The sequence below is a fragment of the Ursus arctos genome, unplaced genomic scaffold (assembly GCF_023065955.2).
Source record: "Ursus arctos isolate Adak ecotype North America unplaced genomic scaffold, UrsArc2.0 scaffold_14, whole genome shotgun sequence".
Taxonomy (NCBI): domain Eukaryota; kingdom Metazoa; phylum Chordata; class Mammalia; order Carnivora; family Ursidae; genus Ursus; species Ursus arctos.
This window is the reverse complement of record NW_026622808.1, coordinates 34,874,109-34,899,659: the sequence shown is the minus strand read 5'-3', so window position 1 is coordinate 34,899,659 and position 25,551 is coordinate 34,874,109. Positions and strand designations below refer to the sequence as shown.

Genomic DNA, 25,551 nt, shown 5'->3' with positions numbered 1-25,551 from the left:
CAGCAAGCGGGCAGCATGGCTTCTCTCGTGGGCCAAAAGGCCCATCATCCCCGGGGAAGCAAATTGTCCTCAGGCCATGTGCAGCATCCAAATTCCAGCCCTTTGACTCCCCAGTTGGGGTTGTACCATTTTATTTTCTTAGAAATGCCTTTTCTATAAAGTGATACATTGTTCTTCGAAAGTGTACCCATTCGGGGCGATAACTTTGGAATGCATTGCAAGGTTCACAGGCCTTTGTCCATCTCCCAGGTGGGTGTGCCCTTTGGCTTGGCCTGGCTTCGCAGGTCTCCCTACAGTGTTATTTTAGATGGGAAGTCCATAGAGGGTGGGGATCATGTTCTCCTCGTCAGCTTCCTCCTCCTGCTGTTTGTCTGAGCCCCGCAACTTTCCAAGGGCTCTCCTTCATGGCCCTCATGTCATCCTGCCTCCTGGTGTCCAGCAGCTAGCATCATGCCAGGTGTGGACAGGGTGTGAGTAACGGCTTGCTGGGCCCGGACCAGCCCCAGGGGCCACTCAGCCTGGGACTTCTCCAGGATGCCAGGTGATCCTGAGCTCAACCCACCGTAGGCCAGGGCTCCGCAGCTTCCCCTGCTAGAGAGTTTTAGTGTAGTCAGGGAGGGCTTAATCGAGGAGTCCATCTGCAAGCCAAACTTGATCTTCCTGAAAGTTAAGGCCAGACGTTCTTGCTCTGTGGTCACAGCCTGGGTAGCCCTGAGGTCCCAGGCCAGAGAGTACACCCCTTCGCCCTGGCCCTTCTTTGTGTCGGAGACACCCCTCCTTACCTCTGTGAGGTTGCTGTTTGAGGCTTCACTGATTTCTCCACTGTGCTCCTTGGGACCCCGATCCCAGCTGGATGCCATGTTCTGAACAGCTGGGGTGGGTCTGGCCGTACACATCCCTACCAGCTGTGGGGAACAGAGTGAGCCATCTGCCCATCAGCTTGGACACACCTGCCCTCCTGGATTTGAGGACCGACCCCATCATTCATCACTTGGGTGACTTTGGGCAGGTGACATTGTTCCCCAGAGCCTTAGTTTCCTCCCTTGTGAAGTGGGGACAGTCGAGCAAGCTCGTGTCTTTGAGCACTGTTGGGAAGCCCTTGGTTAACTGGATGTGTTAGACCGACACCACCTGTTCTGTGAAGCACAGCATGAAGCCCATGGGCTCCCAGGAAAGTGTGGGGAAAGTACCAGGCTGGCCAGGTAACACAGGAGTGTCGGGAGTGGACATTCCACAGCCCTCTGCAGCTGCTGGACTTGAGTCCCAGGAATGCCCTTGAGCTGCCAGTGAGACTCTAGTGGTCTGATTAGGCAGTAGGATAGAGGGAGAGAAAGAAGAGCTCTTTTCCCAGGTCCAGGGAGGGGAGCCCAGGAGGTGATGGGGAACCGGGGTGCATGGGGGCTGTTGAAAATCAGGGATGGGTCGTGGAGCCCATTAGATGGGAGCCTTGAACCTGGACCCAGGCATCAGGCAAAGATGGAAGCTCTTTCAAGACGTATACTTATTGTAATAGCTGTTCTTTGAATCCAGTTATTTTAATGGTTGTTGGGGGGAAAATGTATTTCCTAACAATGGAGTTTAGATTTTTCTTTTTCTTTCTTTTTTTTTTTAACAAGATTTTTGTTTTTGTTTATTTGATAGAGCAAGAGAGCACAAGCAGGGGGAGAGGAGCAGAGGGAGAAGCAGGCTCCCTGATGAGCAGGGAGCTCAGTGCGGGGCTCAGTCCCAGGACCCTGAGATCGTGATCTGAGCTGAAGGCAGACGTTTGACTGAGCCACTCAGGTGCCCCGAGTTTAGGCTTTTCTTTGGAAACTTTTTGCTCCTCAAAACCCGGCTTGGGAATTCTCAAGAACTGCTAGGGCTGAGTGGTACCCCCTCTTCCTCTCGTGACCCTGTCCACATACACACACACTCCCTGGAGAGAACACACACCTGTCCTATGGCTACCACGGGTCACTGACCTGCTGGGCCTTCCCCAAGTCTTCTCTTTCTGAGAAACTTGGCTCAACTTGAGAGGACTACGAGGTCCAGAAAAAGAGGCCCAGCTGCTCTGGCCCAGCTTTGCCTCTTTCTGTCCGTGTAGATCTGAGTAAGCCTTGGTTTCCTCCGCTATAGAGGGGAGCCTCTAGGCACTGCCCATCCGCCTGTCCCATGGGGTGGGCAGCAGAGGTCAGCACCTCACGTGGAGCCGGGACTTCCCTTAGGGCCTTCTTTCCATGAGTCACCTTCCTATTCCCCCCCCCCCCCCCGAGGAAGGACTCCAGGGTGGGCCCCGCGGCTGCCAGGCCTGCCTGCTCGGTGATGGGCATTCAACGTGTATCTATAACAGAGGCCCTGACCTTTCCTTTCATGTTCTGGGGGGGGGGGGGGTGTCAGGTGATCTAGGGATCCCTTTCACAAAGGCTGGAAAACTCACCTGTGAGCAGGGAGAGGCTGCTTTCCACAACTAGCCTTGCCGCAGGAGCTCACCTCCCGCGTTGGCCCCCTTTGCTTCCTTTGCGACTTGTGAGTGACAGAGCTTTGGGTGGTGTCTGGCGTTGCAAAGTCCCTGGATCTTCCTCAAGAGCAAGGGGTGGGGCGCCGAGGCGAGGACAGTACCCAGGAGCTGGGGAGGCTATGGCGAGGGGCCTGGGCCCGACACATGGCTTGGCGGTTTCGCCTCAGAAGCCCACAGCAGAGTTATTTTCGACTCCAGTTTCACATCTTGCTGCTTTTTAAAAATACCAAACCATGAAATTCCTGCTCCAACTATGTTTTTTTATGGCACCCGTGCTTCAGGCTGGCCACAGCAACGCTGTGATGTCACGTTCAGGTTCCTGTGACTCACCAGGGGCCGCCAGGCTCCGGGACTAGAACATGCGCGCAGTGGGAAGCAGGCGGGGGCAGGCCCACCCAGCCCCGCTGGTTTGGGCCTCTGACATTTGAGTTTGTGAAACATCCAGGTTGTAACTCTGCTGACCTAACTCAACAAGGCTACGGATTTTTGTCTGTGTGCTTCGGGGAGTTAGATGGAATGGCCTGTTTGCTTTGAGACCTCCCAACCCTCCCCACCACGGTCCTGGCGGTTCCCTATTTGATGGGCAGCTTGGGTGAGGCGCCTAGTTCTGTGCTGGTGGGGAAGGTGGGAACGCAGGGCCTGCTCTGACAACTCTCGGGCTCTCGGTGTACCTCTTTCCTGCGCAGACAAACTGTTATTTGTACAAACAGATTTTGTAGATTTTAAAGCAGTGGTGCCGTTTTAGCTGGGGGCGAGCTCTCCCAGGTGCGTCCGGACCGAACCCATCGGGAAGGTATCGTGTGAATGTCATCCTGCCCAGCTGCCCCCAGCTGCGCAACACGCTAACATGAAAGCTCCGTTTGCGTGTATGTATCGGATAATTCAGCCGTAATTTACATCTCGCCCCCCTCCCCGCCAGGACTCCTGTTTATAGGGTGCGTGCAGCCCTCCGACGGGCAGTGGCCTAGGGTGGTGGTTCCTCTTTCCCACAAATGTGGTCCCTCTCTCCACGTCGGCACATCTGGCCACCTGGCCTACGTCGTTCAGAGGGGGTCTAGCTGTCCTCCTCTGTACAGACATTCAAGAGCTGCCCTTGGGCCAAAGTCAAGTTCAGGACAGCCTGCACTCCCGCCACTTGGGGTTTGGAGACAAGAGATTTGTTTTTCCTTTGTCAAGAGGCTGCTTCCTGGGGACGGGACACTCTGTGGTCTGTGTCAGAGGCATACTTGGGGTCTGACTGTAGCCTGCTGCAGAGGGCTGGGCCCTGGCCCTTCCCCAGCCCGGTTGCTCGTTTTGGCAGTGTAGCCAGCGGCTTCCCTGGCTTTGCAAAAAGCAAAGGCTGGCGCTGCCAGCGGCACTCAAAGACAGGACCAGCTCGTGTTCGTGCGTGCGTGGCGGGCTGCGCGGCAGCTCCATCTCCTCGGCGGTTGTGGCAAAAAGCACCCCTCTCCAAAGAAGCTGCAGATCGAAGCCCCCCGCCCACCAGATGGGCTTGGGATGGCTGCAGTTACCTCGGGGGCCTGGGAATGTTCACGGTCCTAGGAGATTTCGCCTGTGAGGCCCTGAGCTGGCCTGGAGCCAGGAGAGGGGAGCAGGGGCCGGAGTGGGAGAACAGGGCCCATGCAGGGGCATCTCGTTCAGACTGACTCTGGGATTACTCTAGAGGAGGGAGGAAGGGGACTGCGGGTGGTTTGCTCTCGCTCCTCTGTGGACCCAGGGGCCCTCCAGGAAAGGGCTAAGCGCTGGCCCCAAGAAGGGGCCTATGAGTGTTCTGGTTGTGACAGGCAGCCCCAAATAGGCCTGCGTGGCTCTGTGGTGAACCAAGTCACAGCTGACCCTGTGGCCATTTGGCACTCTCCCAAACGAAGTGCCACCAGAGCAGAGTCGGTGAGAGCTACAGTCGGGCCTGGCACTTCTTCCGCCTGCCCCGTGGACGGCCCTCTGCAGGCCTGGACTGTGGGAGAAAAACCAGAAAGATGCTTTAAACTCAGAGAGGCATGGCTTCCAGGGAAGTGGTTCCATGCCCCCTTTCTGATCTGGGCCCAGCTGGTGGCTCCAGAAAACCATCCAAGATGAGAGGCTGGCTTTCCTACCATGGATCAGTGGGTCCTCAGCAGGGCAGGGGAATCCTGTGAGCCCTTCCTCCCCGAGCTGGTCCTGTTGGATTGTCAGGCTGTCCTGAGGCCTCCAGCAAACTACCTGACAGTTTGTCTGACTTGGGATGATTGTGTTTTATCAGGTTGTGGTAAATTAATTACCGCATTGGGTTACGGATTGTTGGAAGAATCAACTTCTGAAGAAATGGAATGCAGAGGGTGGTCCAAGCCAAGGTTCACGCTCCATGCTCAGCCCTGTTTGGACTCACCCCGGAGTCAGAGTACAGCAGAGCCTCTGGCCGAGCAGCGATTGGCATCCTGCACCTTAGGGCCTGTCCCGGTTAGACCCTTGCCTCCCTGGTGGCCTGCCCAGGGCTGACAAAGAGATGAGCTTGAACTCAGGCCAGTGTTGGCGGGATATGCAGCTCAGACCTTCTGTCCTGGTGTGGGTAGCACCCCATGGGTCCCAGGAGCTTTCAGTTTTACGGATGGTGGTGAGTGGACCCAGTTTTTATAGCTTCTCTTTTGGGGGTAAGTAGTAAGATGGACAAGCCTGTGTTCATTTAAAAGGAGCTGCTTTTAAGCCACAAGGAAGGTAAATTAGCCAAGATTCCTTAGTCCCATGGCTAATCCACCAATAGAAAATAGTGTTTCATCTGCTTCCCGAAGAGAGCTAATCCTCAGTAGAGCTGGGGGCTGGGGGATGCAAAAACGTCAGAGAAATCCTATATCCCTGAGATAATGTGAAACAGAAACACGGGCCTGTGGGCTCAAGGGACAAAGGCTCGTTTTGTGTTGTTAGCGGCAAACTAGGGGGTGAAAGGGGTTGGTTAAAAAGACAGTTGCTGAGCCCAGAGAGATTGGAAGGAATGTCTTCAGAAACACATTTTGGTGTGCATCGACTGTGTGTGATCCTGGGCAAGTTAGTCTGTCAGACGTCAGCATGAGAGGGAATCTCCCATTTCTTCCCCTCTGAAGCTCAGGGCTCAAAGCTGTTCGCCCTCATCAAATGAGGCCTGAGCTGGGAAGGGGAGGAAGTGGGCTGCTTCCTAGACTCCCACCCCACTTTGTGCACCCCCACATCCTGCTGAGGACAAGGCCAGCTGTCAGGGGCCCCTCTGGCCTACCTACCCTCCAATCCCTCCCCCACTGGGCCCTCAAGCTTGCCGGGTCCAAGGCCCAAGCTCGGGATGGGGGGTCCTCACTAGCCAGGAGGGCTCACGGGGACCTGGGCTGGCTGGTGCAGGACCTAAATTGTCTGCATCTTCATGATGCTCAGGGCCTGGCATTTGTCCATCCAGCACCCAGTGTGGCACCTACTATGTGCCAGGAGCTGTGCTTGGAAACAGGAAGACAGCAGTGAGCAAGAATAGACAAAAGCCCCTGTCCTGGTGAGGCTGGCATTCGGACTAATGGATGTCAACAGGCTGTCAAGGGGCAGCATTTGCACCTTTGACTCGAAGGCCCCTGTGCCACAGACCACGGGGCACTGGACAGAGGCTGGGGCAGAGAGGCAGAGCCTTGGCTTGTGGGAAGGGCTGGGCTCAGATCAGCAGCCCCGTCCCCAGGAAGCCGTACCGGCCCTTCCGGCCCCCGTTCACCCCCGACAGATGGCAGCTGGCTGGCCAGGGCACCATCCGCAAAACAGCGCCCTGCGTGTGCGCACGCGTGCGCACACACACAGACGTACACCAGCAGACAAAGCTGGAGCTGGCAGGAGACGAGGCAGAGCTGTGCGGGCACTGAGCCTGGCAGCCCCACTTTGTTTTGATAGCTCACAAGACCCCACAGCAAAGAGATTCCCCTTTTCTTGCATCTGTTTTAGATCTTTAAAATCTGAGTGAAGTCAAAACCATGCTACAAAGGAGATTAATTCCACATTTTTCCATCTTTGCTATGAAACCAAAGGAAAGTTAGACATTCTGTGCGGCAGTCGAGACAAGGGCATTGAGCCAGTGGCCAACGCCAGGATGTGTCCCGCAGCCTGGCACCAGGGTCGCCAGTGGTGTGGTTGGGCAGCTGGGCCCTCCCCCTAAGCCCTAGGGTGCCTGGGACACTACTGCTGGTAATCTGGCTTCTGGGTTGGGGGGAGGGGGCTGGGATGCCCCAGCCCCTGTGGGAGACCGCCTGGAGGAGCCCAAGTCAACCACAAGCCTGGAAGTGATTAAAAGGAACTTTCCGTCACAAGAGAACTTTAAGGAGCAGCCAGACCACCACGTGCCCTGATGGCTCAGTCCCTACCAGGCCTGACCGCAGGCTGCCTTCTTCGGGGCCCCATCAAGCCCCATCTTGCCTGAAGCCCCCTTGCAGCCCAGAGCTCAGCCGTGGCCCCTGTGGGGTGGGGAGCCATGTTGCCCACAGTACACCCCCATGTCCAGAGCAAGGGCCACATAAATAATGGCTATTAATATGGTATGACAGCGGAGCCTGGACAGATGCATTGTACAGATGAGGAATCTGAAGTCAGATAACTTGCCCAAGGCCGCTCAGCAAGTTCGTAGTCAAGTTCAGATTTGAACCCAGGAAGGACAACTCTGGAGCTTGTGCTCTTACCGCACAGGACGAAGGTGGGGACCAGAGGTTACCATTCCAGCATTTTCCAAGGGCCCACCCGGTGCTATGGCCAGGACATCCTGGGAGAGGAGGAGGGCAGGCACCAAGTGTGGGGGTGGGACCTGGAGGACTTTGAGGGGTTGGAGTGGGGCTTTAGGTAGGTGGCTTTGGTCAGAGAGAGCAGTAGTAACAGGCAACGTGGGCCTTGAGTCCGGCCTTTATCCCTGATGAGCTCCTGCACAGGGAAGGGACATGGCAGAAGCGGTGTGGAGGTGAAGGGTGACCCAGGAATCCTGGGAAACTGAGGCGGAAGGTGGGGCCTAGGGCACCTGCTGCACGTTGGGGGCCCTGGGGCGTGGGTAGCCTGCCCGAATCTGGTGAGGACCCTCCTCGAGCAGAGCCCTGGTGTGGAGGCGCTGCCCAGCCTGACTCAGCAGCCAGAGGGGTCGGGGACAACACGGTCCAGTCACGGGATTGGTTTCCTGCATACTGTCAGCCCTTCCTGCAGCCCCCCCCCCCCACTCTAGCACCCCACTGTGCTCACCACTCCCCCTGCTCTCTCGCGGCCTTTGCCCAGTGCAGCCTCTGCCCTGTGTACTTCCCTTCTCTCCCTCTGACTCTCTCCACTCCGCGGCCCTGGCACGTACCCGTGCCTGCGGCAGCCCCCACCCCAGCTGCTTCACCCTCTTGCCTCGCCGTCTGTTTTGCCCCGTTCGGACATCGATGGCTCGGTCTCCCGGCTTCCGGCTACACTGCCGTCCCAGGGCAGGTTTAGTGCCCCTCAACCCTGTGCCCCAAGCCCAGCAGAGTGCTTGAGGGGGGCGTGTGGCTGGAGGTGAGCTCTCTGGCCCAGCCTGCCTTCCATGTCCCAGGGAGACCTGGGAGGGGATGTTGATGATAAAAACCACCTCATGCTTCACCCAGGGCTCTTGACTAAGAGCAGGAGGTGGACGCGGAGAAGCGCCCCGGCTGGGGTAGGGGGCCGCAGGAGAGAAGGCTGGGACGGGGGAGTGCTGCAGGGAGGCCTAGAGTGCGGCCCCCACGTGCAGGAGTGTTCTCTAAGGAACTGGCCGAATATCCGAGAAAGGCACATAGAATGGCTGGCTGGTCTCCCTCCATCTTTCTCCCTTCTTCCAAAATGTTACTCGCTGTTAGTCGTGGCCGAGCAACTTCGCCCAAAGCCAACCCAGACAGGACCGGTGCTACGGCCACAGCAGTGCCTAGAAGCTCCTCTGAGCCAGAGTCTCTTGTGTGTGGCCTGTGGCGGACCTGACAGAGGTGGGGGTGTCGGGAGGGCCCTGTTGGTGTGCTGTGGCCCCTCGGGGCTTCATGGAAGTCAGGGCTTCAGCTTTCCTGCTACGTTTGCCTGTGAGCTATACAGGAGAGAAGCTTTCAGCAAAGGTCTTAGTAGCAGCCATGCTCTGGGTGGAGGAGCAGCTGCCGGAAGGCCCCTGGTCCCTAGGGTCTGTCCCGGGTCTGTGTTCTGAAGTACCAGTTCACTCCCTTCTGTTTCACGTCCAGCTGAGGCTCCACTTGGCCATGGCCAGTTCCAGTTCCTGGAGTGAGCCTCTTCCCCCAGACTCACTCTGGAACCAGCTCTGAAACCTGGACACTCAGAAACTAGCTGAGACCCGTGAGTGTGATAAGGCAGTGCCAGGGAGTGGAGGCTTCCCGGTTCCTGTCGCTTTTTGGCTGAGAGCCCTGGGGCCCCTCCCCCACCTTCCTTGTGGCCACCACACTCTTTCAGTCACTCCAGACCAGCCACACTGACCTCCTTGAGAGGTCCAAGTGTGCCATATTCTTCTGTGCCTCAGGGCCTTTGTACCTGCTGTAGCTGGTGTTTGGCATGCATTTCCCTCAGCCCGTCTCGTGTTATCTCCTCACAAAGGCCTCCCAAGCACTGAGTTGGAGCGCTCCTTCCCAGGCCTGTCAGCCCCAGAGGAGGTGAGCCGTGTGAGGGGCCTGGACTTCACCTGGAGCTCACTCTCTGTGAACAGACACATCCTGCTCCTTTTCTTGCCTTCTCCCCAAACACAAGTGAAAAGGGGATGAAAAAGAGACCTAAAAAGGAGCTAGAAATGAGGACTAGGGGAAAGAGCTGAGGAAAAAAATGCAGGACAAGCCCGCCTCAAAAGGAAACCAGTCTGGGGAGAAACAAGAGGCCAGCAGGGCTGAAAGAAGGGGAGGTCATGCCTTGAGGAAGTGGGGGGCCGGGAAGTAGGCAGAAAGGACAAAGGAGAAGCCCACCAAGCCCAGGGAAAGCGTGATGGTGGAACTGGCAGGGAGAGAGTGGCCCCGAGAGGACTGCGCACTGCTCCGTGAGGTGAGCGGGGCCTCCGAGGGTGGGGGATCCCTTCCCTCGGGGAGCCCTGGACTCTCGCCTCCTCCGCGTGATGCCCGTGCAGAGCCCATGGGAGCACCCTGCCTCCTCAGCCCCAGCACCCGGCCCTCTCGGGCAGCGCCGTCAGGCGGAGGCCCTGCAAACCCGCTTTGGCCTCTGGCAGCACTACAGACGCCTGAGTCCCTGTCACACACCAGGGGTGGAGGCTGTGCTCTTGGCCACCTCGGAAGTCAGTGGAGATACAACCCAGGCTCTGCCCCACGCAGGGCACCCAGACTGGCCCGTTCGGGCCATTGGTGGGCGTGGGGACAGTGTGGGAGCTGGGCTCTGCTGTCTAGCCACCGGAGCCCCGCAGCCTTGGGCCGGCCTCGGACACCTTGATGCCAGTCGGGAAAAGGCGTCTGAGGTGGGAGGTACGGAGCCACGGTGTCCGTGGAAATGTCCTTCGTGTTGTGGTGTCTCCCACTTGGAGTTGGGGGCCCCGGGTGCCAGACATGTGGCTGAGGACTGGCATTTTGGTGCAGCTTCTTGGGCATCACGGAAGTTCTTAGGGGACTAAAAATACAAGCCTGTCACTTTAAAATCGGTTCTTTTTATACCCCACTCAGAAGGCCCTTCAGGGTGTTACATGAACCGTCTTACACATCTTGAACTGTGAGTGAGAGAAGCTGCTCGCCTGTTAATGTTGGCTTGACAGGGGACAGATCGGTGTCTGCTGTCCGCTAAGCAGGAACATGAGGATTCGAATAAGATGCCCTTGTTCAGCGTCTCCCAGGAGGATTTCCCTCTGGAGAGCTCAGGCAGCCAAGTCAGGCCGCAGACGCTTCCCCGCCCCCCGCCGGAGCTGGCCTCCCTCGTGCTCTTGGTTTTGGTCCCCAATGCCTCCAGCACCCTCCTCCCAGTCGGGTCTCCTGCATTGGGCTGTCCCTTCCTTGTCACCCACGGAGGGGCCAGGCTACTTTCCAGGGGGCTTCAGCAGCGTCCCCGGCATCATCATGCCCCGGATTCTGTCTAGGGCCCGGGGGCTTGTGCCTCCACTGCTCTCCCACCTCGCGTCCCCCGCTCTGCCCCCTCAGAGGGGCCTCACACGTAACCTCTCCTGTCTGGAGCCCATTCTGCACCTCTCTTGTGGGCCGTCCTGTCCTGTGATCGTCCTGTGTTCAGGGCCTCAGGGAACGTCCCTTCTCCCACCTGCCGTCTGACTTACCACCAGGTGGTGGGGGTTCATGCCTCGTGGGCGTCTCTGGTTAGGCCGCTAACGCGCCTAACCACAGCCATGCAGGCCCTCCCCAGAACATCCCCGTGTGGCAGCCAGAGGGGCCTGCTCCCCACTCGGCCTAGGACTACCAGCACCGTCCTGTGCTCGGAGGCTGAAGGCAAGGCCCCCTGGCATGCTCTGCAGGCCCTGGCCCCATCTCCCGCTTCTGTGAGGCCCTTCCTCATTCCTGCACACGGGCCTCCTTTGCTCCATCCCTCCTGTTCGTTTCTCTCCCTGCCACCCCCGGGCTCCGTGCGCACTGACCCTTTGGCCCCAGCGCCCTTCTTGCCTGCTGCCTGCTGAACTCTTCCGTAGCCTTTGCTCACCCCTCCCTTCCTGGGGCCACGTCCCCCACCCAGACCCCTCGGTTCTTCCCAGCACGCGCTGCTGCTCCGTCCTGCGGCATAGGACTCGTCTCCGCACAGCGGTGTGCACCCTGCGGGCCCAGCCGAGTCTGTGTGTGCCGTTGTCACCCTCGGCGACACAGGCCAGCCCCGGGGTTGCGCGCTGAGGAGGAGTGCGGGAAGAGAGTCTGGGGCAAGGTTCTGCAAATGTTCTCAACAGGAACTCTCCGGCTCTGTGGGCCAGAGGGTCTCTCTCACAGCTGTGCAACCTGCCATCCTCGCCAGAAAGCAGCCATAGACTTTACGTAAACAGACGGGCATGACAGCAGAACCTTCCTTACAGAAGTGGGCCACAAGCCGAGCGTGCCGGGCCTCAGTCTAGAGAACAGAATACGTTCAACAGCAAACAGGAATGTTTCTAAGGGCGCTATTTCCCATGACCAAGGCCGTGACTTCCTGGAAATTGCCAGTGACAGCAGCAGAAGGTGGTTCGAAAACAAGTCCCCAGGTGACCCTCTGACAGGTGTGACTTTGACGATGAAACTGCTGGGGCTCCTGTGACCTTGGAAGTGGACGGTGTTAGGCGAGGGGTGACGGTGCCCGGGCGGGGAGTCCGAATCCTGCTTCCTGTCACTGCGGTTCAGGGAGAGAGGTGCCTTGTTTAGTGGAGCCCCGTGGGGGGGGGGCACCAGCAGGGAGCGGGGGGAGTTCCATAGCGTGTTGGGAACTGATCACTTATGCTGAGTGACACGGCACCCCAGGGAAAGACAGTGTCTAAATTCAAGTGTTTGGGTAGTTTCTCATTGCATATCTACTAAAAGGTTCTTGTTGGTATGTCCCTTTTATCCACAAATTGGTAGCCAAAATTGTGACTTCTGTGAATATTCCAAACCTAAATGTTCGGTCAGGTGAGAGACTGCTTTATGGGGTATGGGGCGTCTGCAACCTGGGACCTGCCTCGGAGGGTGGCCTGATGGTGTGAGGGGGCTGCTGGGTGACCCTGGGGGGTTGTCTCTTCCCACTGCTTCTGCTCATTTCATCTGGAGCCACCCAGCCAGGTGACCTGGACAGGACAGAAGGTGGCTGCTGGTGGGCAAGAACAGATCCACGGGTTCCTTCTCAGGCTGCCTGAGTTTGGGCATTGGGTGGGGGACACAGAGGCCTCCTGGGGTTACATGGCCAGTAGCCCTCAGGCATGGGTGGAGCAGGTGGGGAGGAATAAGGCCAGGCCTCACCTCATACGTGCATGACGGGGACGGAGCAAAGGTGCAGCTCCTAGTGCCGTAGCCCAAACTCTGAAGCCGGGCCACCGCAGTTCACGGCCCTGGCTTGTCAAGCTATGGGACTTTAGGCAAGTTGCTTCATAGCACTGTGCCTTGGTTTCCTCATGTGAAAAATGAGGATGACGAAGGCTCCCGCCCGGAAGGATTATTGAAGAGTGCTTGGCGTGTCATGAGCACTCCATGAACGTCAGTGGCCAAGAGCAGCCCCTGGAGCAGAGTGTGTCAGAAATCATCAGGATGACCGCCCCCCTGCCCAGAGCCTGTCCTGGGTCTTCCCACGAGTCTCCCTTCAAGTCTGGGCTCCACACCCAAGTTACAGAGGGGACTCTAGAGTAAGCTGCCTGGATGGCACAAGGCCCAGAGAGGCGGAATGAGTTGCCCGGTTTCTCCAAGGTCCACAGACAGGAAGGATCTTTCTGGAGGAGTTTGGACCCTAGCATGCAGGAGGCCTAGGAGATAGGTCACCTTGCCCAGACAGGTCTGCCCAGCAGCCAGCTGCCTGGCCTCCTCAGCCCTTTCTCCACTTTTCCTTTGCCCTGCTGAAAAGTCAGAGGCCCACAGGCACCCTGGTCAGGCAGGGCTGCTTCCCTTAGCATCTGCCACCAGACCCAGCCTATACCTCCTTGGGGACTTATAAGCTGTGGGACTTATCAGGGGGAGAGGCTGGGACCAGACCTCTGACCCACCGCTTCTCTGCACAGAGAAAGGGGAGGGGCCGCGTGGGCCCAGGGGCTGCTTGCAAGGCCAGCTGTCATTTGCCCTGAGTGAAAGGAGGGTGAGAAGGTGAGGGGGGGGGGCGGGGGGGGCCGGGGGGTGTCTGGAAGGCTGTGGAGCTGTTTGCTTCAGTAGTGTTCCTCCCAACCCTCTGGGGCAGGTGGGCCTTATCTCTGCGCCCTGTGTGGCAGGACCCGGAGCACGAAGCGGGGTGCACAGCCTGCTTGGTGTGGCCCTGGGCAGCGGGAGGAACGGCCTCTGCCCTCCAGATGCTGAGACAGCATGTATTCGCTGGGGCTTGCCATATGCCTGATATGTGAACAAGGCCACACAGTACGGCCCAGAACTGGGCCTTGCTGGGGATGCCCTCGCCCACCCATGTGCTATCCCAGATGCTTTCCCGTCCCCGCATAGGCCCCAGCAGCTGCGAGGCATGGTGGCACCATGGTGGCCTGGGCTGAGTCCCCGCAGGTGGCCCGCCTGCCCTCTTGCTGTCTGCACTGCCAGCCCTGAGCGTGTTTGGCCTCTGCTCCTCAAGTGCCCCAAAGGCAGCCTTTCCGTCACGGGGGAGACCTGTCCCCTGGTGGAGGGAAGACACATCAGCGAAATTAGACATTGGGATTTCTAGGTTTCACTTTATCTTGAGAGATACCATTTTACATGAAAACGACACCCCACGCTTTATTAGAGTAGTATTATGAAGGAAAAGTGGAACAGAGAACGCCGGACAATGTTCTAACGAACACATATCCGAAAATCGTCCTCCTCTCTCTGGCCCATCCTTCTGGCTCAAATGGGGGTCGGGTGGGATCAAATGTGAGCGTGAAGAGCCCGGCGGACCTCAGCCCCAGATGGTGACTGCCGCTCAGCATCTCGGGAGAGCGCGCTGGGGGCGCGGGGAGTTGGAAGTAGAGACCAAACACAGAGATGATGACTCTTCCAGAGTCTTCTGCAGCTGGAAAAGGGGAGAAGCGGGAGAACGGCAGGGAGAAGGAGGAGCTGCAGATTTTGAGGAATAGTGGACTGTAAGCCTTTTTGTCTATAACATGCCACAAAGCACCTCCTCACAGCTCCCAAAGGAAAGGCCCACAACCAGGCTGGCACCCTCCTTCCAGGGGGCGGCCTACGAAAGAGTTGTGTGCATTTATGTTTAAAGAAATTTAACATGGATAAATGGCCATATTTCTCCTGAGCTGGAGTATGGGCCCCCCGTGGAACGAAGTGGAGACCTCATGAAATGCGGGGCGCCCCTGGTATTGACATTGGCCCAGCACCCACTGCCTCCACATTTGAGGACTCAGTCCCTGTGAAAAGTTAAAAGGGGCGGGGAGGGGGTGGGCAAAGAGGAAAAGCAGGCTGGCTCCCCCACTGTGGCCTGGAGTCCGGGGCCATCGGAAAAAGTCTGGATGAGGAATGATTTTGGAGCTTGGCTCAGCGCGCGTTTCGCAGCAGCCAGTGGAAACTTCCAGGAACGCTGCTCTGGGCCAGCCAGGGGCTGTTTCCGCCGCCACTTTTACGAGGTACAGACCCCTCCGCGGCTTCTGGCCAGCACAGGGGGAGTGTGACTATCTCCTTCAGCCCAGCTCTGCCTGTCAGGGCGCCGTGCACCTTGTCAGGCTCAGGCCTGTGCCCCAGGGTTCAGGGCCCCTGCAGCCCAGGCCGGCTCGCTTAGAGAGGGCCAGCCGCCAGGAGGAGCAGCCTCCATGAGCAGCTGACATCCGTGCGGGATGCTGTGAGAATTTATAGCAGCCTGAGAGGGGAAACTCCCTCCCAAAATGTTTCAATGTTTTATTAAATGTATGAAAGGAAAGTTTCCTTTTCACTGGACCAAGGCCCAGAGCCTCCTTGGAGCCTCAGGGAAGGTGGCAAAACCTCTTGGGAAAGCCCACAGACAAACGGGTAAAATTAATAGAAAGTATTGTTTCTTAATCTGACCCCTTTCTGCTGGCTGAAGGCGGCACCGCACAGGGACCAAGCCTGCCTCGTTCATGGCGGACTCACCCCGTGCCTGGTGCAGGCCTGGCACACACAGGCGCTTACCCAGCCCTCGAGGAGGAGGTGAAGGGGAGCTCAGCCGTCATGGCCAGCGTGGGTCCGGCTGGGCGAGGGCTGGGGTTGGCCGTGTGACTGCTGGGCAGGCCCTGGGCGGGAGTCCTTGAGGGCAGTGGGCCAGCTGCTCTGTGGGGAGCACGCGGGCTCCCAGACAGCACCGCCCCTCTGCCAGCACTCTGTCCAGAGCCAGAGAAGGTGAGCAGGTTTTTTGCAGCCTTGTCCAGCAGCCATGTCTGCGAGACTGGCCCTGGCCCATAAGGCACATGCAGCCCGGCAGCTGGGGGCATTTGACCGGCCAGACAGCTCTGTCCACAGGTCAGCCATGCTGGGTGTGCAAGAGAGGCCGGGGAGCAAGGGCTCAGCCTCCGGAAGCCAACGTGATGATAAGCGTTGCCAACATGGGTCAAGCTAAGAAGTGCTGGCCACCATCCTGAGTCACCTTGAGGCCTCTAGGAGTCCTGTGACCTTGGCACTGTGCTTCCATTACAGAGGAGAAAAGGGGCTCAGAAATGGAGTTAGGGCCTAACTCCCAGATGGCATATTCCTGCAGTGGTCCTCACTGGACTCGGACAGGCAGAGGCCCTGCTAAGCTCAGGGGCGGTCAGTCACTCACCTCCCTGCCTGGGAAGCCCCTCCAGGTGCAGAGGTAAAGGGCCTGAGACGTGGGCAGGACCCAGATGGGGTGCCTTCATTTGGGGGTGTCGTTTTCTTACCTTTGGAACGGAGATGGGTGATGGTCTCTGGCTGATTGTGGACAGAAGCCCAGTCCAGTGAGGAGGAGATTGCACTCCGGACTCCCATCTAAGTGCCAGACTACCGGGGCTGGGGATCCTGACCCTTGGTTGTCTTGGGGAAGGACCGAGGGCTGCGGGACCCGCTGCCTCCCTTCCCTCACTGCGTCCTCCCCTTGCCCATGGACATCAGAGAACAGCCGTGCAGAGCCAGGAGGAGACACGAAGGCCGCAGTTGTCCCCAACAGCCACCAAGACAGGGACCAGACAGGACAGCAGGCTGAGCAGCTGAGCGGGACAGGCTGAGGGGATCCCCAGGGCCACCGTGTAGCCCCTCCGACCCCTGAAGCCTGACCGCCGTTTGTTTTGCAGACGGTCTCCATCCTGGAGCAGCGGCTGACACTGACGGAAGACAAGCTGAAGCAGTGCCTGGAGACCCAGCAGCTAATCATGCAGAGAACGCCACCGTGATCAGGGGGGCGAGAATCAAGAGCTCGGTCGATTTTGGGGGGTGGCAGGCCGGGGATTTGTACTATGGGACTTGGGTGAATAAATGAAGGGGATTCAGCTCTGTGGGAATCACGTGCGTCCCCGAGCCCCCAAGGTTATGCACTGCTGTCCGCCACCTGCTGTCCACTCCGAGGCTCTGCCCCTGGCAGTGGAAGGCCTCCGTGGGCAGGGCCCGCGCTCGCAGAGTGGACTACGTTTGGTTTAATACGAAGGAGTCACTTGAAAATGTATGCTGCCTCGGAGTCCTAATGGGCCCGAAGATCGCAGCCCCCCCCCCAGAAGAGGTAGCCCCAGGCTGCCTTACAGGGGTTTGTCCCCCTCCCTGCCATATGCCTGGCACTTCCCACCCATGACAGCTTAGCAGCAGACTGCCCATAGGATGGGTGAGCCAGAAGCTTTCTCTAAATCTGACAAAAGGCCCAACGTGGGCCCATCTGAGTCAGGTTTATCCGGGAACATGCACTTGGTGGGGGGGCGAGGAGGCGGTGGCTTCGAAGTGGCCTTGATTTCTGCTCCACACGTGTTCCCTGGGGCCCGGTGGCTTCCTCCTCTGTATGCATGGGGGTGAAGGACTCTGAAATTAAAATGGACTTTATTGAGCTTGTCATAAAAGTGGCTTGTTCTGAGTGAGACCTTATCAGTACCCCCTCCCCGGGGCCCTTAGAGGGAGAATGAAAGCAGTGGCTTCGGCCCCTGCCAGGTCCCCTCGGGTGCTTGGGACACTCTTGTCTGCATCTGCTCAGGGAACCGGGGGAGCCAGGACAGCCAGCGCCCCTGCCCAGCACCCGCCGCCCTCTGGCTGGCCCCAGCCGGCGTCACCGATGGGGCCCTGGAGGACTCCGGCACCTGCCTTTCCATTTGCTCGAGAGGGTTCCCGTGGGCTCCTCCGCATGCACGCGCGCAGGGAGAGCCGGGCAAGTGTTCTCCACACGTCTGGCTGCCGTCCGTGCCTTCAGCATTTGGCTTCTTAGGGCCCAGCCAGCCAGGGAGGTATTTATCCTTCAACATACCTGCCCTGCCCTGGGGGGGCCTGGGGGGCCGGGGGGCCGAGTGAGATCTTCTCGGGAGCTGTCAGTACCACACAGCTAATGAGGTTCCCAGCCTCTGCGGCTTCCAGGCGGGCGCAGAGCCTGGATGCCGAGGAGCCGGGGCTGACAAGGAGGCGGCCTCCGTGGAGCCCTGACGAACGGCAACAGTGGGGAAGCCTCCTCCAGCTGGTGGGGAAAAAGCCACAGTCCAGGGTCACAGGCTTCAGACTCTGCCTTTTGGCCAGCCACGTCGCCTCGACGTGGTGACATCACATTCGTCTCGAAGCCTCAGTGTCTTGTTTGAGGCGGTGGTGGCAGCACCCCTCCAGGTGGCTAGGAGGTAGGCACGCCCCCCGGAGCTGCGAGTGGGGGAGAGGCTGCTGGCCCGGGCTCTTCCGGAGGCTCGGGGCCTGCCGAGGCCTCCCACATGGCCCCGCGTGTGTAGAAGAGCCCGGCGGGCCTGCGGGTCTGAATTGGCGGGTAAGGCGCTCGGATGCCTCGGGAGGTCAGGGCGCCCCCCTCCGTAAAGGCGTTTAGGGAATCTGGGCTACCCTAAGTGAACCTGCTCAGGGTGCAGCTTGTGGGGTCAGCCTTGTCACCGCCTCCCATGCCGGCTGCCCTGTGGTAGCTTCCAGAGCTGAAGCTGGAGGTCCCGGTGTTGGGGCTCTGGTGATTTGAGCCGCCAGCCCAGGGTGAGGTCATCGCCAGAGACACCGATGGTACCCCGCACTGGGGACAGCAGGACAGGAGCCAGGGCTCCGGGCAGCGCGCGGCAGCTCTTGCCCTCAGGCCAGGCCAGGGTGACCCTCTCCCTGCCTTCAGTTCACACCAGGATCGAGTTGGGAATTTCTCTGTGAAGAAAATGTGGATTGAGAGCCTGTTAGGGATTTGGGAAATGGCCTGGGCCAGTGGTGTCATCTCCGTCCCCGGAAGCCCCAGCCCGGTTCCTCAGCCCTCTCACCGCGCACGATCTGCTGCTCTGAGCCCACCCTGGGCTCTCCCACGCGCAGGCAGCCACGGGCTGTCGGAGAGGCCGGGCCCTCCTGGGTTTCCTGCACAGTCACACACCTGCTGGACGCAGCCACCAGCCAGACCCGGGATTTGGGGGCAGACGGTTCTTGGAGAGCTGCTCTTGTCTTTGAAACTCCGCAGAGACCCACCTCCTCCACGCCTGAGGGTCCCCGTGTCACACGCTGAAGGCAGAGCTATGCAGGGGCCAAGTTCTTCCCCAAGGAGTTCCTTTTCTTGCTTGCGTGGGGCCTGACTTGGGACCTCACTGCGCTGAGTGAGGACGTAGGGGCCCAGATTGTTGCTGAGAGAAAGGGGACAGGGGACCCTAAGGTGCTCTGACCCACCCCCCCACCCTGCGAAGGCGCTACAGGACCCTGAGCGGGACCACACGGGGCAGGTCGGCTGTGGGGGCCCTCCCAAGCCAGAGAGGAGTATGGGGCCTGGGGGGGCTCGAGGTGGCCTGGCAAGGTTGGGGGCCACGTGACAGGGCCTTTCTTGTGGTGGTGTCTCCCTGCCAGCCCTTTCCGGCAGCTCCCCTTATAGGGGCTCTTATCAGTCCTCCCACTTGTGTGCTGCCAAGCTCAAAAGCAGCCTTCTGGAAATGCAAATGGCTCTGCTCAGCCACCGTCTTTTCTGGTTGTGGATTTTGATAACTGAGCTCCGAAAAAACCAAATTGCAGGCATCTCTCTCTTTGCTAGGACAGTGAGGTGAGGGTCGGGGTCGTTAGGTGTATCCCAGCGGCAATTCCCACCGCCCCCTCCTCTCGTGGCCCAGTTTTCCTAACGCGAACTACAAGAACAGGTGTCGGTGATTTTTTTTAAAAGATTTTATTTATTTTGAGAGCGAGAGCATGAACACAAGCAGGGGGAGCAGCAGGCCATGGGAGAGGGAGAAGCAGACTCCCCACTGAGCAGGGAGCCGGCGGGGCTCGATCCCGGGCCCCTGGGATCATGACCTGAGCCGAAGACAGACCCTTAACCCACTGAGCCACCCAGGCGCCCTGATTGGTGATTTAAATTGCAACCCCCCCACCTACCTTTGCCAGATACTTGGGGTTCCAGGATGAACCCATACTTCTGCCAGAGTCACTGAGAGAGGCCCCTTGGGCAAGCTGGACCACCGAGCCGGGAAGTGGCCTCCGAGTCCTGGCGTCACCCGTGGCAGGCCCGCTCCCCTTTCATTCCGGAGTCTCCCCTCCCCTTGAGCTCCTGACAGACCAGCCAGCCTGACCTGGAAACTCTGCCGTCTTCCCACCCGGCACCATCCTTGTCCCTCTGTCCCAGGATCCGCTTGCCACAGCTTCATGGCTTCTCCGTGCTGGTGGGCTGTGTGCGCGCAGACCACCAAGAGGGCGGAGCAGTGGAGTCGGGGGTTCGCTCTGGGAGTCGGGGGGCCCCCGACCCACTGCCCGAGTCCAAATGCTGGCTCTGCCGCCTGCTGGCTCTGGGATCTCAGACGAGTTCCCTAAGCTTGTGGAGTCTCCGTCTGTGAGATGATGCCTGTCTAACCCGGCACATGAAGCGCTCCGAGCAGGGACTGGCATAGAGCGTGAGTGTGGTTCCTGTGTGACCCCCTCACCCGCCTGGGGTTCTGTCACTTCTGGCAGGTCAGGCCCCTTCCCCGGAAGTTGGTCCATGTGTCCATGTGCTGATGGCCCCAGGGTCCCTCTGGCTCTGGAATTCGAGGTGGCCAGAGTTCCCATCTCTTGATGCTGTGGGCCCTGCCCTGGGCATCCCCAGGGGTGCAGAGGGATTTGGGCCGGCCAGCAGGGGGGCTCGGGGCAGCCCTCCCCACCCGAGAGGCAAGCACGCTAAGGCCACCGCTTCTGCTGTGAGCAAGGCCGCCACCAGGGCCAGCTCAGGCTTGAGGGTGGGTGTTTGTGATTACCCGGAATCCCGGAAACCCAGCCCGCTGAGCAAGCGAGCGAGGTGAGTCACACTGGCCCTGTTGTCCTGGCTCCCTGTCATTAACCTCATTTTCCTAAATGATTTGCTCAAGATGGGCCCCTGATGGCTCCCGCCTTAATTGGTGTGTGGCCATTTAAGGGGGCCAGAAATCCCCCCGGGACTTCTCACTGAGCACCCCCGCTCCACCCCACCCACCCCAGGCTGCTGAGGAGGGACCCCCTTGCCAAGGCAGCGGTGGCAGGCCGGTGGTGGCCCGGTGGCCCTGGGTGCCGTTCCACTTCCCGTGGGCACCGGGCCCTGGCGCGGGGCCTTGTCCCGTCGCCTGACGGGCGCTAGCCCACCCCAGCCGGGAGGCTGAGGCAACCTAGCTTCACTGGCTTGGCCGCTCTGGGGAAGTCTTTGAGAGGCTTTGCCCCTGACTCCCTACCCAGGAGGGCCCAGCCTGTGCTCCAGATAGGACTGGAGCCAGGCCAGGGAGCCCGGGGCGAAGCCATTAGGAAGCTTTCGTGCCAGCCCCTCCTGGGCCTGGGAGTTGCTGTGTGCAAACACTCTCCCAAGAAACTGTTTACAGAGCAAGGCCAAGGAGTGCTTTCACTTTAGGTGAGGCCACCTTGAGCCCCATCTGCCTGGGAGTGCTTTCCAGCTACAGGAATGCCGCCCCCCACCTCCGCTCTCCTACCACCTATGAGAGAGCTGAGCTCCGGGGTAGGGAACCTGTGCAGGAGAGGAAGTCGTGTTCTGCAAAAGCTTCCCTTTCTCGGCGCTAAGCTGCTCCTTCAGGCACAGTGTGTGTTCCTGCAAGTGGGACTTGGGCACTTCCGTGGCTACCCAGGAGGCGGGGGGCTGGCCCGCAGGAGCCAGGGCCCATGCCAGCAGTGTCGCTCTGCCTCGCATCCTGACGTCAGCCCTGGTCCATCTCCATTCTCCTCCCGCCGGGTGCCCGGACTCAGCTCTGGAACCAGGACTGCCTTCGGAGCCATGGATGTGGCTGAGCGCTGGGGTCCCGTGTTTATCCAGTCCGTGTCGCTCTCCTGGTCTCAGGCCTGGCCAAGGGCACACGCACCCCGCCGATGCTCTGCTTAACTGGCCTCTTCCAGACCTTTGCCCTGCCCCAGCCCTCCCCAGGCAGACCTCTTTAGAACCCCCTAGTTCTAGAAGAATTGTGATGCCCCATGCCCCACTGCACCTCTGCACTGAGCCCCTTAAACCCTGACCCCACTCAAAGACAAACCCTCCTGCCCAAGTCGTGCCCCCCACTCCCAGAATCTTCCTCCTGTGACAACTGCTCCTGGATTGGCTCCTCAGAAGCCTCTGAAACTTGGAGCCAAAGAAGCAGTGTAATTAGTCCTCTCAGACCCTCCAGGCAGCCTCTCACATGCTCCTGCTAACTGGAAACAGAAGGTGCTTTCTGTTGCAGAGGCTGGGGCCAGCCCATGTCTGGGCTGCTGCCATGGACTTCTTAGCTCAAACTGTGAAGCTGACCTTTGCTCCTGGGGTTGCCCCGGTCCTGGGGTTGGGTCTAGTACCCCCGGTAGGTAGGGTGTGTTCGAGAGCCATTTGTGAGACCTCCGCAAGGATGCCCATGCCTTCTAAGAGGTATTCTAAAGTCTACCGTTGGGGGGATAAATGCCTCTGGTTTGGCGTAGCCTCGGCTCTGTAGGCCCCTCTGGTGAGGGATGGGAGCCTCAGGCTTGTGCAGGTCAGGGCCCTCTCGACCTCCCCCAGAAGCTTGGGCCTGCCTACCACTCAGGCCATCCCAGAGCTAGCCCCTCAAGGAGCCAGAGCCTGCCGGGATGCCTGATCGTTTCTTGTCTGGTTTCCCACTACTTTTTTTTTTTTTTTTAAGATTTTATTTATTTATTTGACAGAGAGAGAGAGACAGCCAGCGATAGAGGGAACACAGGCAGGGGGAGTGGGAGAGGAAGAAGCAGGCTCCCAGCAGAGGAGGCTGATGCGGGGCTCGATCCCAGGACCCTGGGATCACACCCTGAGCCGAAGATAGACGCTTAATGACTGAGCCACCCAGGCACCCCTGGTTTCCCACTTCTGATCTTGTCTTACCCCATCTGTTCTCATCAGAGCGGCCAGGGGCTGCTAAGCTTTCGGGATAAAAAATAATAAATAATGAAGAGAGAACAGGTGAGATAGCTCATGCCATCCCAGCTCAGCTGCTTCCAGCGGTCCCCCAGCTTCTTTCACAGCAAGGGGAGGCCCCAGTGCGTACCATGGCCACGAGGCCCTACTCAGTCCTACCTGGCCCCCCACTCCATCTCTTGCCACCCTCCACCCTCCTCTCATGCCCCTCCAGCCACAGCAGCCTCCTCACTGTTCCTTGGCCACACTGGGCACATTCCAGCCCCAGGGCCTTTGCACCCACTGTTCCTGCTGCCAGGAATGCTCCCATTCACCTCTCTGTGCCTCAGCCTCCTCATCCATAACATGGGATGGGAGCAGCAGTAGTCTCATAGGGCTGCTGGGAAGATTCACTGCGACAGTTCATCCAAAGCTCTAAGAGCCCGCCTTGTCCTTGCTGGGCTCCAGTCCACAGCCTGGGCAAGGGGCGGGAGGCAGAGGCTGAAGGGCTCGGCTCCCGGCATCGGAGTCCTGCAGGTGGGCCAGCTGGCTATAAGGCCCGCTCCAGGCTCAACCTCGGTCGGCCAGCTGGAAACCTGGGGCTCAAAACCAGGGCTTCTAGGGAGGGGTGGGGTAAGCCATTGTACCCTGCAAGGCCCCGAGACTCTGCTCCCTAACCACCATGGGTCTCTCTCACCAGACACCCCCCCACACACACACATACACGTCAACATGGCTCCCTGCATAGCCTTTTCCTGATGAGGCTTCCAGCCATCAGGCCAATCCAGGTGCCCAGGCATGGCCCCCACCTGACTGGGAGCGGGGTTAGGGCAGCCAACCTACATGCCAGGCCTCCCTGCCCACCCACTAGCCAAGAGGGGCAAAGGTGGGCGTCAGGGCTGACAGGTCAGCGGCCTGGCTCACCCCAGGGCTCTCTGGTGGAGAAGGGGCAGCTCCCCACACCAGCTCCAGGAGGGCCTGGGTCCTAAGGAGCGTTTCGCTCCTGGCCACTGGCTAGCTCTGAAGGGGCTTCCATGTGCTGCCAGGGCCCCTCCCACCCAGCTGGTTCCAGCTTGCCCCTAATGGCTCTGAACCCCAGCCAAGCAGGGCTAGGAGGTCAGGGCTTTTTCCACCTGAAGGAGTTGAGTAGGCACTCTGAGGGTCTGTCCCACCACTCCCCCAGCAGACCCGTGGCCTGGGGGCCCCCTAGAGCAGACTGGGAGCCTGGCAGCCAACCTCGTGGGGGGTGGGCACCAGGACTTCTGGGGATAAAGTCTCCTCCTCTTGATGCTCTCACCCTTCTCCCCTCTCCCTCCCCTCCTTCCCCTCCCCCACCCTCTCCCCTCCTTCCCCTCCCCCTCCTCTCCTCCTCCACACATGTTTCCAATCCTCTCTCAGGTCCTTCTTCCCCGCCCCAGCCCCTTCCCGCTTCCTCTCCGAGGCATCCACTCGCATGTGGAACTCATTAGGAGACCCTCAGGGCTCGTAACCCAACTCTGGCCTGGGCTTGGGGAGGGGGCCCTGTCCACGGCTCCCATGCTGAGGCAGGGAGCCTCCCCATCCACCCCAGCCGGCCCTGTGCAGCTTCGAGCCAGAGGCCACCGGAGCTGGTCAGGGCCAAGGGCTGGCGGCCGCTGGTTGGGGGGAACATGGCTGGGTGTCTGGCTCACCTCCTCCCTCTCCAGCCTCCGTCTCCTCCCTGTGCCCATTTATCATCCTCGCCTCCCCACCAGGCTAGCTTCTGATCTCACGGGGGTGGCTGGGCCTGCAGTGAAATAGAACGCAGGGTCCTACAGCAGGCCGGAAGAAGCGTGTGGGGTTCGGAGTGATCGCTTGATGACCCTCAGCTTCCCATCTGAAGGGAGGAGAAGGTGGTGTGAAAAGCCAGTGGGCAACATAAGGCCACTTTCTCCCCTGAAGGACGTGCAGAGGGCATAGTCCCATGAGCCAACGGTGGAGGTTATGCCAGAAACTGATGCTATGGTCTCCAGCGTTGTTTGTTTTTTTTTTTTTTTAAGATGTTATTTACTGGGGCGCCTGGGTGGCGCAGTCGTTAAGCGTCTGCCTTCGGCCCAGGGTATGATCCCGGCGTTATGGGATCTAGCCCCACATCAGGCTCTTCCGCTATGAGCCTGCTTCTTCCTCTCCCACTCCCCCTGCTTGTGTTCCCTCTCTCACTGGCTGTCTCTCTGTCAAATAAATAAATAAAATCTTAAAAATACATAAATAAAAAATAAAAAAAAATAAAGATGTTATTTACTTATTTGAGAGAGAGAGAGAGATAGAAGGAATGGGGGGAAGCGCAGAGGGAAAGGGACAAGCAGACACCTCACTAAACGTGGAGCCCAATGGGGGGCTCAATCCCACAACCCTGAGATCATGACTTGAGCTGAAATCAAGAGTTGGACATCCAATGAACTGAGCCACCCAGGCACCCCTGTGGTCTCCAGAGTTTGGGAAATGCCAGATGAAAAAAATAAACCCAGCTAGATCCTTGCAGGACTTGTCAGAGCCTTTAACACACTCCCGTGCTATGTAGCTTGGGCCACAGAGCTCATACTGTTTTCCAGACATTTGACCATATAACCTTTTTTTTAAAAGATTTTATTTATTTAATTGTCAGAGAAAAAGAGCACAAGCAGGGGGAGCGGCAGGCAGAGGGAGAAGCAGGCTCCCCACTGAGCAAGGAACCTGATGTGGGACTCGATCCCAGGACCCTGGGATCATGACCTGAGCCGCAGGCAGACGTTTAACCAACTGAGCCACCCAGATGCCCCCCCATAACCTTTTTTATGAAGGTGTACTGGGCAGGCCCAGGGTTCCATGGATCCCACTTGGGACAGTGCTACAGGAAAAGCCCTGAGGAGGCAGGAGGTATGGGTCATAGCCCCCCGCTGGGAAAGGCTCTCTGAGTTCAGAGCAGGGGCTGTTGTCTGCTGGGTCTGAGCAAAAGGTGGGAACTGAATGGGGGTGACAGCTGAGGAAGGACGAACAGAAGGCAGCAGGGGGGCTGGTGTGGCTCAGGCTTGGAGGTAGGACCATGTTTGAGTCATGCTGGGGTCCTGATGACGCTGATTCTCTCCCTCCCCTTCATCATGGGAGGGCAGGCAGGTGGGTGGGCAGGCGTGGCCACAGCGTCAAAGGCATGAGGC

General features: G+C 59.0%; 1 protein-coding gene across 1 annotated transcript in view; it reads left to right on the top strand.

The window, feature by feature from the left end:
* Positions 1 to 16,991, top strand: part of POC1A (POC1 centriolar protein A) — a 70,790-nt gene extending 53,799 nt beyond the window's left edge. Inside the window, exon 11 of the mRNA XM_026500965.4 lies at positions 16,242 to 16,991. Coding sequence (XP_026356750.1) covers positions 16,242 to 16,340 — 99 coding nt within the window. The 3' untranslated portion in view covers positions 16,341 to 16,991. The remainder of the gene's footprint in view (positions 1 to 16,241) is intronic.
* Positions 16,992 to 25,551: the final 8,560 nt, after the last annotated feature.